The sequence below is a fragment of the Aquarana catesbeiana genome, linkage group LG09 (genome assembly GCF_042186555.1).
Source record: "Aquarana catesbeiana isolate 2022-GZ linkage group LG09, ASM4218655v1, whole genome shotgun sequence".
NCBI lineage: Eukaryota > Metazoa > Chordata > Amphibia > Anura > Ranidae > Aquarana > Aquarana catesbeiana.
In genome coordinates this window covers 18,762,518-18,776,877 of record NC_133332.1, presented here as the reverse complement: position 1 = coordinate 18,776,877, position 14,360 = coordinate 18,762,518, and the positions used below count along the sequence as shown (strand labels likewise).

The following is a 14,360-nucleotide window of genomic DNA, read 5'->3' as shown; positions in this document are numbered from 1 at the left end:
TTGGGTTACCCCCCTGACTTTTACTGGAACAAAGTTGTATCTGGACTTCTTAGCTGTTGTATGGTACTTCAATTTCAGTTTATATTACATAACTTTAACTTGGCTGAAATGACTCCTTGAGTCTGCTGCAAGCAGGAATAAACATTTCCTTGGTCTCTTCCCCTCAGTGATCAGTCTGCAACATTGTAACTAGGGATGAGCTTGGGTTCAGTCTGAACCTGGAAGTTAGCCATCATTGCTTGGCCAATGAGCTGAGGGCAGGAGGTTTCCCACCCTGTAGCTGCAGGTATACAAAGGGGCAGGGATGCTCATCACATCCTTACTTACCATGGACATTGACCTAATATAGCAATCCTGCTCTATGGTGCAAGTCACCTGTCCGTAGCTCAATGGCCCAGCAATGACAGCTAACTTCCAGGTTCAGAAGAAATTGGGTTCAGACCAAACCCAAGCTCACTTTTAATTGTAACTTTGTAGCCAGTCACAAGGTGAAAAGCTACAGCAAATTTAAATGATTGTGTCAATTCCCGCGGCCACATCTCAGTCCAGAAGTAGATAGAGCCTGGATGATCATGCTGCATCTCATGACAGGTCCACTTCAAAATTCATATATGTCGTTTAACCCTGCAGCAGTAGTAGCCAATAAACATCGCCCACTTCCAGAACCATGGGAGGGCTAGTTGGCGTCACCCTTGTCACCTCTCAGCCTACGTGGCCTCTTTGGATTACCGAAGCCATTCTTCAGCAGCACTGTAGACAGAGCCTGCCAGTTATCTTGGCCGAGCTTAATCGAACCGGCTTCAATTTAGATTTCATTATTTTTACACATGATAAGCAATGGCACATTATGTTTTAATCTATTTCAGTAGAAACAGCATCTCATCTTCTCACAAAGCCCATTTCAGAGGGTGTAATGAATATTTATGACCTCAGACACTGGGAATCTGACATTTAGTGAAATGTAAAGGTAGCGATTCCGAGGTAACTATTGATTTGCGGAGCAACTGGCTTGCACGGTGATTATGCTGTCTGGTGTAGAGCGGCTTACTAACAATAACCCCGGATTGAGCTATTCCAGGTCTTTAACTTCTCTATCAAGCTGACAACTGCGATTTAAGCACACCCGTCACATGCAGCTGGTGGAAGGTGGCCATTTTTGCGGCTTGACAGACAGGATGATGGCTCCAATCAATTCACTTCAAACCTGCAACATTTTGAGGCATGATTATGACCCACTGATGTACAAATTGAGAAAAATAAGCCTTGGTCACAGTATGGATGAGATGGGAACTGTCTGTGTTCCATCAGTAGCCATATTTTACCTCTGCAAGTCTGAATCATTTGTTTGTTTGCCAGTGCCCACCTGGGACAATCCACAAACGCTCTAGGGCAGCAATGGTCAACTTTCTTGATATAGGGGCCTCAGATGCTACCCATGATAGTGCCAAAAGGGCACACATATTACTCAGTAAATGTAATGCTACAGAAAACTGTCAGAGACTATGGGCATGCAACAAGAGATAGTCAATGACTGCAGACATACTGAAGGAGATGATCAGAGACCAAGAATAGGAGACTGGGGACAGGGGCATGCCACCAATGAGGCAAAGTGCATTATTGGTGGCATTCCCGTTCCCAGTCTCCAACAGCTATTATAACATTGCCACAGTCTCTGACCCACCTCAGGCAGTACTTAGTGGGGCCAGTCACACTGAGGCCAGAGTGTCCATACCAGACAGTCTGTCCACACTGCAGCTTAGAGATAAATAGGTTGGATTTTTGGTCCCCAGCCAAGCCTCTCAGTGGGACAGGGGCAATTGGACTATCTTGGTACAGTATAGAGAAATAAATTCAGATGTATACAAAAATATATAGAAAATTCATTGATATAAAATGTATTAATACAAAATTAATAACACATTCAGCAAGTTCTCTCACAGGCCTCTATGCAGGCTAAAAAGCCAGAGCTCTTTATAGAGCTGTTCCCAGCCACAGAGCAAACTATCTCGGAAAACACTATGAAGAATATACTCCTCTCACTCAGGAGAACCTTATACAGTGACTTTTCAGATATGTTTACTCCCTTGAATGGTATGGTTCAAACACATACTGATAAAATCCAGCACTTAGAATCCAAGATGGCGTATCTCTAATCTACACATAATGATCTTGTTGATGCATGCGCTGAACAGGAATCTGAACTTCAGCGCCTTCAAAACAAAATGACGGTTTTTGAAGACCGCTCGAGACGGAACAACATTAAATTTAGGGGAATACCTGAATCCATACCCCCAAATGAGCTTACCAATTTTGTTCAACACCTCATGAAGGCCCTCATACCATCCCTGAGTGACATTGAACTGTGTGTCCATAGAGCCCACCGCATACCCAAACCCAAATTTCTACCTGACACTGCGCCCAGGGATACCTTGGCACGCATTCACTATTACCATGTGAAAGAACGTATTATGGCGGCGGCCAAACAAAGCCCGGCAGCTCCAGAAGAATTCATTGGTATATCCCTATACACAGATATATTGCAGCAGACAGCGATGAACAGGAAGAAACTAACTCCACTTACAAAAATCCTACGCAAAAATAGCATCGTCTATCGGTGGGGTTTCCCCACTAAACTGCTCGTCACTTGGAATGGCAAAACATACCCAATATATAGTGTGGAAAAAGGCATTCAACTCTTCAAGCAGCGGCAACTTCTCCCTCCAGATGAGCAGCCTTCAGCTCCGTCCTCTCCTGAACACCTGCAAGTTGAATGGTCCTAACATGGCCCTTCTGTCCTTACATAGGCCTCTCCCTGACACCATACCTCTCGCATTAGAGTGAGGCTGGGAGCTCAACCACCCAGTTTGTTCTCTATTTTTTACAGTTCAGTGCACAGCACTGCTAGTTTGCTTACCCCCCACTATACTACAGCAGCCTCAGCTGTCCACTGTGCCTGCCTTGCCAGGAGTTTCCTATATATATATGTTGTTTCTGTTCTTTTCCTACCTGCTCCTTTTTCTAACTCCTCTACCCTTCCTTGGATGTCGAAATTCCCACCCACCAGGTACTCTTTTCCTTTTCTTCCTCAATACAACACAGTTCTATACGGCAACACCCTAGCTTATAACGGCTTATAACAAATTTTGCCTCTAATGCCGCGTACACACGGTCGGACTTTTCACCTCCGCTGGCAATAGAGCTACCTGAAGACAGCGGAGGGGCCGGCCGAAGACCTGGGACACCGGGAGGAGAGGCCGGAGAGCGGAGAAGAACCAACCGGACACCGGGAGACGATGAACCAGAGGGACCCCCGAAGACGGAAGAAGACCCCCCCCGGAGCTGTTTAATAAATTATTTTAAAAACCTGTGTTGTGTTTTATTATTGACACTTTTTACCTAGGTGAATGGGTAGGGGTACCATGTACCCCATACTCATTCACATAGGGTGGGGGGGCCGGGATCTGGGGGCCCTCTTATTATAGGGGGCTCCCGGATTCCGATAAGCCCCCCGCCCGCAGATTCCGACAACCAACGGCCAGGGTTGTCGGGAAGAGGCCCTTGTCCTCATCAACATGGGGACAAGGTGCTTTGTGGTGGGGGGGCACCGCAAGGCGCCCCCTCCCCCAAAGCACCCCCCCATGTTGGGGGCATGCGGCCTGGTACGGTTCAGGAGGGGGGGGCGCTCGCTCGTCCCCACCCCCTTTCCTGACCGGCCGGGCTGCATGCTCGGATCGGGGTCTGGTATGGATTTTGGGGGGACCCCCACGCCGGTTTTTCGGCGTAGGGGGTTCCCCTTAAAGTTCCATACCAGACCTAAGGGCCTGCGACGGGGCTCGCAAGGTTTCAATCTCGCCAAAAAAAGCGGCGAGATTGAATTCCTTTTCTAGTCCCGTCGTACCCAAGTCACGTTCAAAATGAACGGACTTGTCCGTGTGTGGGAAAGTCCGTTCATTCTGGAAGTCCGTCGGGAAGACCGGATTCCGGAAAGTCCGGCCGTGTGTAGGCAAGTCCGGCCGTTCAGAAAGTCCGGCGGTAGTCCGCCGGAAGTCTGGCGGCAAGTACGTCGGACCTAGCTTTCTAGAAAGTCCGACCGTGTGTATGCGGCATCAGGGTTATGTCTATGAGTTCTAAAGGCCGCAATAGCCCCTTTAAACGTGCAACACTGTTAAAGGAAGCTTGCTCCCTCAAAGTAGACATAATTTTTCCTCAGGAAACAAATTTTGCTGCCAACAAATGCACATGACTAAATTTCCAACACTTTCCTCACCTATACTTGGCTAATGGCCCCAAAAAGGCATGCAGGGTTTTTATTGCCATCAGGGACTCTGTTATCTTCCGCCACATTCACACTATTCAGGATCACCAGGGACGATACAGCATCCTTATCTGTGAACTAAACCAAGCGGTTTTCACACTAGTCAACCTTTAGGCCCCAAACACAAAACAGGGAAGATTCCTAGCCCCACTGCTTGCCAAGGCCCTAGAGTAAAAACAAGGCACCCTGATCATCGGAGGAGACTTCAACACAATCCTAAACCCAACCATGGACTCTACCACCTCCTCAAGGAGACCTAAACACTCCATGGCCCCTTTACTCCACAAGCATGAGTTATATGACATCTGGCACTATTTCCATGGGTCTGAGAAGGACTTTACTTTTCTATCTGCTGCATACTCTTCATATTCCTGCATTGACTTCTTTGTAACTGAAAAAGCGTCTTTACAAATTCTCCATGCTGACATTGGTACAATTTCTTGGTCAGACCACGCCCCGATTACACTGGAATTTGTCGACAAACTTTGTAACTCCCCCTCCATTATGGAGATTGCACACCTCCCTCTTGGAGAACAAGCAATTGTACCAAAAGATTGTGCAAGAACATCATAACTTTTTTATGCATAATGATACTCTGGAAATTAGTAGATATACTTTATGGAATACCTATAAGGTGTATATGAGAGGGGTACTAATTAAACTGGCTTCATATAACAAGAAACAGAGGGAGAGGCAGATTAAAGACTTGCTCCACTCTATAGCCCTAAAAGAACAAGATAATAAAGCTAACCCAAATCCCCATCTAACGAATGATATCCTTCAAAATCTAATCTCCCAGGCTGGATCCTCTCGAGCACCTTCTCTGCTCCTCTCTTTGGACGCGGCAAAGGCATTCGATTTGGTCCACTGGGGAAATCTCAAGACAGTACTTGACATGTTTGGCATTGGAGGATGGTTGCAGACCGCTATCCTATCCCTAAAATTTATAATTTATAATGGGGTATGGTATTCCTATAGGATTATATGGAATGGTATAGTGGGGAGGGGGGGGGGGGGGGTTGTGGTCCCTTAATATCCTAGTGTAAACTATACCAAATATCTAAAGCAGTTTATACCCCCAACCATAGCCCCTATTGGTGGTGCACGTAACCACCAGAAATTATTATTATGCAAAAAAGAGCGATCTCCAGTGATATGGTTATACAAAATCAGAAATCATGCGTGTGAACACATTAAATAAGGGGGTGTAGACTAAACACCTACGTTTGTGATAGATCTTCAACCAGAAAGCCACCATGGATGATAATGACTTAACATAAGTCAAAAAACATAAAAGTGCACCTGACTTATTGTTCGGATATCGATCCGAACAATTTTCCTGGCAGTTGTGGCTGAAATTTTAATTAGTCTACCTGACCGTGGTTTGGTTTCGACAGAACCCTTCATTTTCCACTTCTTGATTAGAGTTTGAGCACTGCTGATTGGCATTCTCATGTCCTTTCCTGTTTTATACAGTTCAACTACCTTTTCCCACAGATCCTTTTACAATTAATTTGCTTTCCCCATAGCTCAGAATCCAGAAACGTCAGTGCAGCACTGGATGAAAAATGCAAGGGTCTGTCAGGAGTCCAGAAACTCATTGACCTTTTTATACACACACACTAATTACAAGCAAACAGATCACAGGTGAGGATGGTTACCTTTAATAGCCATTCAAACCCCTTTGTGTCAAGGCCAAAATCACCAGGGCATGTAAACTTTTGATTCATTTGGGTAGTTTCTGTTGTCATTATGATATAAAAAGTGTAAACACAGTTGATTGATAATAAATGGCTTCAGCCAAACATTAACCATGAGTGAAAGAAACGTTTTTGTGTTATCATTCATATTCTCTGAAAAATGGCCAAGAGATCATAAATTCTGCCAGGGTATGTAAACTTATGAGCACAACTGTATAAAAAAAAAAAAAAATGGGAGGTGGGACTTCTCCATTAATGGTTAAAAGGATGAAGCACACTTTGAGGGGGAGCAAGTACACAACATCCGTAGACGGCAGACGATTTTACGTGCAGAAGTCATAAAGGTTTCTTCTGACAAAAGATATAGCAGCCACACTGCCGGTCGGAGGCTGGGTCACCTACGTTAGTTTGCATTATGAAAACTTGACAATGACTTACAAAGACTAGCTTACAGTGATACAAAGTAACAAATCTTCAACGTTCCATTCCCGTCATCCTTTGGCCCGCATCTCATTTGCACAATCAGGTTTACGCAGTGATGCTCCGCTCCCTGCCAGGCAGTGTTAAAAACAGCTGCAACTATTTCACTCCGACACCTCGATCTCAGCAAACTTCCAGCAGAAATTGTGAACAAGTGCTGGCAAGGTGTTTTATTCCCCATTGTGCTTCGAAATCAGCACTTCCAAAACTAACAGCTCACTACTTGCAAACACTCCTTACACAGCTTGGAAACAACGTCGTGGTAATTGATTTTCAAGACTAAATAACCGCTCTGATTATTCCTACTAAGTTTCTACCTACAGCTGTTTATAGGGAGCAGCGACATCGATAAAAAGCAGGTGCTAGCAGGCATTGAACCCTGGACCCTGCGACTGCAAGGCAAGAGCGCTAACTACCCGCTTCTCAATGCCAGACCTTATTTATTTATTATGGTAAAAACAAGAAATGTAGCAGTGACTACGTGGGATTCTTCTCCCTTGGGGTACCCACATCTACGCAGCACCATCTCCATGTTTATAACAGCAAAGGATTATGGGGCTAAATAAATAGGTAACAGCAAAGAATTCGATTTTTTTTTTCAGCCATACAATATAATATATGTAGTTTTGCCTCTTAGGGATTGCTTTTTGTTTTATATTTACTTGTATCCTCTCCCTGTCTAAGCAGAAGTGGACTCTTCGACCAGACTGGTCCGACAGACGATCCGACGGACTTTCGGCAGACTTCCAACGGACTTTCCCCAACGAACGGACTTGCCTACACACGATCACACCAAAGTCCGACGGATTCGTACGCGATGACGCGCAACCGGACTAAGATAAGGAAGTTGATAGCCAGTAGCCAAAAGTTGCCCTAGAGTCCGGTTTTTCGTCCGTCAATCTAGCATACAGACGACTTTTCGATAGGAACTGGGTCCGGCGGAGTTCCGACGTAAAGATTTGAAACATGTTCCAAATCTAAAGTCCGTCAGATTTTCGACCGAAAAAGTCTGCTGCAGGTCAGATGAAGCCCACACACGGTCGAACTGTCCCCCGGACTCGGTCCGTCTGACCAGTCCGGTTCGAAAAGTCCGCTCGTGTGTATGCGGCATTAGACTATGAGGTCCCATTGAGGGGTTCAGTAGGATTCTTATTCCTTAGGGTACCCATACCTACACAGCACCATCTCCATGTTTATAACAGCAAAGGATTATGGGGCTAAATAAATAGGTAACAGCAAAGAATTAGATTTTTTTTTTTTTCAGCCATACAATAATACAACAATATAATATATGTAGTTTTGCCTCTCAGGGATTGTTTTTAGTTGTATTATTTACTTGTATCCTCTTCCTGTCTAAGCAGAAGTGTTAGACTATAAGGTCCCATTGAGGGGTTCACTGGGATTCTTCTTCCCTAGAGTACCCACACTTACGCAGCACCATCTCCATGTTTTTAACAGCAAAGGATTATGGGGATAAATGAATAGGTAACAGCGAAGAATTTGATTTTTTTTTAGCCATACAACAATATAATATATGTAGTTTTGCCTCTCAGGGATTGCTTTTAGTTTTATTATTTACTTGTATTCTCTCCCTGTCTAAGCAGAAGTGTTAGACTATAAGGTCCCATTGAGGGGTTCAGTGGGATTCTTCTCCCTTAGGGTACCCATACCTACACAGCACCATCTCCATGTTTATAACAGCAAAGGATTATGGGGATAAATGAATAGGTAACAGCTAAGAATTTGATATTTTTTTCAACCATATAACTATATAATAAATATTATATGTAGTTTTACCTCTCAGGGACTGATTTTTGTTTTATTATTTACTTGTAGCCTCTCCCACTCTAAGCAGAAGTGTTAGCCTATAAGGCCCTATAGAGGGGTTCAGTGGGATTCTACTCTCTCAGAATACCCACACCTACTCATCAGCATCTCCATGTTTCTAAAAGCAAAGGATTATGGGACTAAATGAATAGGTAACAGCAAATAACTGGATTTTTTCAGCCATATAACTATACAAAATATATGTAATTTTTTTTTCTCAGGGATTGATTTTTGTTTTATTATTTACTTGTATCCTCTCCCTGTTTAAACAGAAGTCTTATGCCGCGTACACACGAGCGGACTTTTTGACCGGATTGGTCTGACGGACCGAGTTCGGCGGACAATTCGACCGTGTGTGGGCTTCATCGGACCTGCAGTGGACTTTTTCGGTCGAAAATCTGACGGTCTTCAGATTTGGAACATGCTTCAAATCTTTCAGACGGACTCGAGTCTGGTCGAAAAATCCACTCGTCTGTATGCTAGTCTGACGGACAAAAACCGACGCTAGGGCAGCTATTGGCTACTGGCTATCAACTTCCTTATTTTAGCCCGGTGTACGTCATCACGTACGAATCCGTCGGACTTGATCGTGTGTAGGCAAGTCCACTCATTAGAAAGTCCGTTGAAAGTCCGTCGGACCTTTGTTGTCGAAAAGTCCAACTGTGTGTACACGGCATTAGACTATAAGGCCTCTAATAGCAAAGGATTATGGGGCTAAAAGTATAGGTAACAGCAAAGAACTGGATTTTTTCAGCCATATACTGTAACTATACAGAATATATGTAGTTTTACCTCTCAGGAAGCCGCTATGACATCACTCCTGTGCATGAGCGGCGGAGCCATCATTTACGCCACAGAATTCCGAAGGAACGGCGCACGTTTACGATATATTTACAGTACCTATAGGTAAGCCTTATTATAGGCTTACCTACAGGTACAAGTACAGGACTGAGGTTTACTTTCACTTTAAACAGAAGTCTTGGACTATAAGGCCCCATAGAGCGGTTCAGTGGGATTCTACTCCCTCAGGGTACCCACACCAATGCAGCACCATGAATAGGTAACAGCAAAAGAACAGGAATTTTTCAGCCATATAACTATACAGAATATATGTAGTTTTACCTCTCAGGGATTGCTTTTAGTTTTATTATTTACTTGTATCCTCTCCCTGTCTAAGCAGAAGTGTTAGACTATAAGACCCCGTCAGAGGTCGTCTTATGCCCTGCCTCAGCTCAGAGCTAATAATAATTACTCTTATAAGAAATATGCTGTCAGGACCTAAAAAAACAAAAACAAAACAAAAAAAAACACTGACGCTGTTCTGACATGTCTGCTCTTGTGGGTAAACGGAGGTGCCAAACAAAAGGTCTGGGAGTCCAAAAATGTTTAATATTGATAATGGTTCACCAAAGGACAAAATAGAACAGCCATCATATTTCAAAGGTTTGAACCCTCCCCCTTCTTCAGGACATATATTTAATGGGTAGCTATAAGGGCTAATTAAGACAGCTCTCATTGACCAACATGGGATTTTACATGGCATGCAACTTGAGGTCTCACTAGTTGGATCCTAAGTTGCGGCAGTGTGAACCGAGCCTTAGGAAACTTTTTCTTTATTTCGAGAACTATAACTATTGGATAACTTCAAATGGCTAGGCATTATGGCAAAGAAAATTAGGAACCATTTGGTAAAGTTTTTTTAAAAGCCACTGCAATGCCTAGTTACCAAATATGGATGCAAGCACATAAGGAGAAGTGATATTACTGTGGGGAATGTTACGAGCTTGTAGAATGTGAGAGCTTTAGCCGCTGGCTCGGGCTGGGAGTGGGTGGTGGTCTGCAGACATCACCTCTGGTGGTGAAGTGGTCAGTAGGTTCCATCAATGTACTCACTAGGAAGTTTGGGCTACAACAATGGTTCTCATGTATGGTGCAGGGTTTCCCTAAGGACCAAACCTAAAACCACGGGGGAAATTCAAGGCTTTGGAAACATATGAAAGTATTGATCCCGCCCATGCCTTGGGGTGAGAAGTTGCTGAAACGTGTTCACGTGTACAAAGTCAGTAGGGTGGTTTTGGGCCATGGTGCCCCAGTCCCGTAAATCTGCAATCTAGTCAACTGTGCAAGGGAGTGTGTTAACAACCCGGCCCCTGGATGACATGTCCTTCATATAGATGAGTGGATCTGAACTATTTTATTTTTACAATTCCATGTGAATGGAAAAGCAAGGTGATGCAACTCAGATGAAGCTTGAAGTATTACAGAAGCATATTAAGGCAACACTTTGGAAAAACATAAATGCAAAGAAAGAAACTCCAAAAACAAATTTAATCAACCTAAAACAAAATTGCACTTGACCCTCAAGTTATCTATTCCACCAATAACCAGACTTGTCCTACCTTTGCTGGCACACTCCACGTGTTCAAGTTCTTCAGGAAACTTTGCGATCTCTGGGAATTTTTCTTCACAAATTTCCGCAAGAAAATGCAGTAAGGTGCTCTTCTGGTCCGTGGACTTTGTGTCTCGAATCTGCAGGAGATCACAAAAAACAATTGCATCATAACCCATGTAGCAACGGTTCCATTGTAGAATAAAGTCTTTTTAGAGTTGATGCAGAACAATACAGGAAATTAGAACCGTTCTAAACATAAAACCCTCACTGGGCCATATCTCTCCAAGGCCTCCAAACAGCAGGATTTGGGTTTTGGGTTTGGCACCTGCCACCCCCACAATCCCACTTCTTCCATCACTTCAAAGGTTTGTACATCACCTGGGACCACTATGGCCAAGGATAACTCTCAAGTCTGGATGGGAAGACTGCAACAAATTCTGATATCTTCCTAGTTGTATTATTTGCTGCCTGGGCACTGTGGGAGAACTTTGACCTTGGTTCCCTATAACTATACTACAATGCGTCCTATTTTTCTCTAACCATAAATATACTAAAATTATTTTGCATGAATCTGCCTGCACCTTAAAGAAAACATTCTAGTCAATTCATAAAAAAATACATAGCATATAGCATTGAATGGTATGTATGATTGACAAACTCACAAACTTACCCTTTGACCTCACCAGCCTAGCCTACTTCTATTGGTAGGGTAACAATGGCATCCTACAACTAGACATGTGCAGAACGAAAAAATGTGTTTAGTTTTGTTTTCGATTTGTTTTTTACATAAATTTGTTTAGTTAAATTCATTTAATTTGTTTTCAGGATCTTTTTAGTTTATTCGTATTCAAATCAATTAAAATTTTCAAATTCGAATTTGGATCGATTTGAAAAGTTTTCAAATCAATTTCGAATAGTTTTCGTATTCGAAAAGTTTTCGAATTCGAACTGTTTTCCAATTTCCAAAGAGCATAAAATAGAATAGAAAATAAAGGAATAGAATAGAAAAACATATAATAGAATAGAAAATGATATAACAGAAAATAAAAGAATAGAATATAAGAGTAAAACAGAGCAAAATAGGATAGAAAAAAAAAATGAACAGAATAGAATGGAATAGAATAGAAAAAAAGAATAGAATTAAATATAAATACTATAACCATCTTCTGAAATTCAAATAGATTAGAAAATAATAGAATTCAAACACCAAAAGAGTAGAATAGAATAATATAACCATTTTCCAAAAAAAAGAGGGGACTCACGAGGGGAGGAGACCGATCGGTGTTCCTCTGTACTGGGAAAACACGATCGCTCTCCTATTCCCTAACAGGAGGTGGATCTGTGTGTTTACACACACAGATCCGCGGTTCTTCCCTGTTATCGAGCAATCAGGGGTGCCGGCAGACATCGCTGCTGCCGGGCACGTGCACCGGCTCCCGAGTGACGCGGCGCGCGCACGCCCCCTAGGCGGCCGGGAAGCCCAGGACGTCATATGACGCCCGCCCAGGATGGAAGACCACTCCTGCGGACGTCATACTACTATGGGTGGGGTATGCAGTGGTTAAAGAAGAAGAGAATTGTGCGCTGCATTTTGAGATTTCATAATTTGCCGAGTCACGAATGTTAATTCTCCATTACGAGCGCTAGTTTACAAGACCGACCGCTTCCCGCTCGTCCTTGCTTCCGAGCATGCGTGTTTGTACGTTGGACTTTTGTCCGACGGACTTGTGTACACACGCTCGGAAAATCCGACAACAGACATTTGTCCGTGGAAAATTTTAAAACCTGCCATCCAACATTTGTCCACGGAAAATCCAAACAACAATTGTCCGATGGAGCGTACACACGGTCGGATTTTCCACCAAGAGCCTGTCATCACACAATTTCCGTCGGAAAATCCGATCGTGTGTACGAGGCTTAAGAGTCCCCCTTCACTTTGGGAGAGTTCCTCTAACTTCCTGTTGTGTCTCTAAGCCAAGAAGTGAAGGGAAATGTACACAGACAGCAAAAAAAAAAACTACTTTATCTTAAAGAGGAAGTAAACCCACTCTGCAGGCTTGTATCTACAGGTAAGTCTATAATAAGGCTTACCTGTAGGTACTATGAATTGTTCTGGATTCATTTATAGATAGGCAACTCCTATCCTCAGATTGATTAGTGGTTCCAAATGAATAACTACTGCAGTAGGGAACAGACACGAAAGATACACTCAGCATCTTTCCAAATAACTCTTCTGCTTTATTATAATGCAATTGAAGGTTTTTTATACACATGATTACGTAGGTATCACAATATTATTAACCACTTCAGCCCTGGAAGAATTGGCTTCTCAATGACCAGGCCATTTTTTGCGATATGTCACTGCGTCGATTTAACTGACAATTGCGCGGTCGTGCGACACTGTACCCAAACAAAATTTATATCCTTTTTTTTCTCACAAATAGAGCTTTCTTTTGGTGGTATTTGATCATCTCTGCGTTTTTTATTTTTTGCGCTATAAACAAAAAAAAGAGCGACGATTTTGAAAAAAACACAACATTTTGTACTTTTTGCTGTAATAAATAGCCCCGATTTTTTTTTTTAAAAAGCAAATTTTTTTCTCAGTTTAGGCCGATATGTATTCTTCGACATATTTTTGGTAATAAAAAATCGCAAAAAGCGTATATATTGATTGGTTTGCGCAAAAGTTATAGCGTCTACAAAATAGGGGATAGATTTATGGCATTTTTATTATTTTTATTTATTTTATTTTTTTTACTCGTAATGGCTGCAATCTGTGATTTTTATCGAGACTGCGACTTTATGGCGGACACATCGGACACTTTTGACACATTTTTGGGTCGATTGACAATTATACAGCGATCAGTGCTATAAAAATGCACTGATTACTGTACAAATGTCACTGGCAGGGAAGGGGTTAACACTAGGGGGCGATCAAGGGGTTAACTGTGTTCCCTAGGTGTGTGTTCTAACTGTAGAGGGAGGGAACTGACTACAGGAGATGAGAGATTGTGGTTGCCAGCTCGTAGGAACTCGCAGTCTCTTTCTCCTTTCCTCACAAAACTGGGAAGTGTGTGTTTGCCCCCACACACGTCCCTGTTCTGCCTCTCATGCCCACGATCACTCGTGGCCGGCGGTCATCGCGACCGCCGGTCACGAGCATCGACACCCTCCCGCTGTGCAGCGGGCACGCGCCTGCTATCCCGCTTAAAGGGACCGACGTACAGCTACGACGGTTCGCCGGATCGTGACGACCTGCCGCAGTATAATCATAGCTCCCAGCTGTCCCTGATTTAGAGGGACTGCCCCTGATTTGGAGCAATGTTCCTCTGTCCCTCGTTCCCCATCATTTGTCCCTCATTTTGGTCTGATCCATATAGTTGTATATAAAATGCACTTTTTATCTTTCAAAAAGTGTTTCCCAGTGCTAAACCTTTCATCCAAATTCTAAATTGGTGCATTTGTAAATTTTAAAAGCCAATATAAAGGAATAGTAGTGGTAAAAAAAAAAAAGCTCTTGTGGATTTAAATTAACCTTTTGTTTTGGTTAATTCTCCTTTAAGAGGGTGTGGCAGGGGGTGTGTCCTATTCTGACATACGTTTGCTAGTAGGTGTCCCTCATTCCCATCTCAAAATGTTGGGAGGT

General features: G+C 43.1%; 1 protein-coding gene across 4 annotated transcripts in view; it reads right to left on the bottom strand.

Moving 5' to 3' along the window:
* DIAPH2 (diaphanous related formin 2) overlaps nucleotides 1–14,360 on the bottom strand; it is a 1,573,862-nt gene that overhangs the window by 669,613 nt on the left and 889,889 nt on the right. For all 4 annotated transcript variants that reach the window (XM_073598133.1, XM_073598134.1, XM_073598135.1 and 1 more), the window contains one exon: nucleotides 10,722–10,851. In XM_073598133.1, coding sequence (XP_073454234.1) covers nucleotides 10,722–10,851 — 130 coding nt within the window. The remainder of the gene's footprint in view (nucleotides 1–10,721; nucleotides 10,852–14,360) is intronic.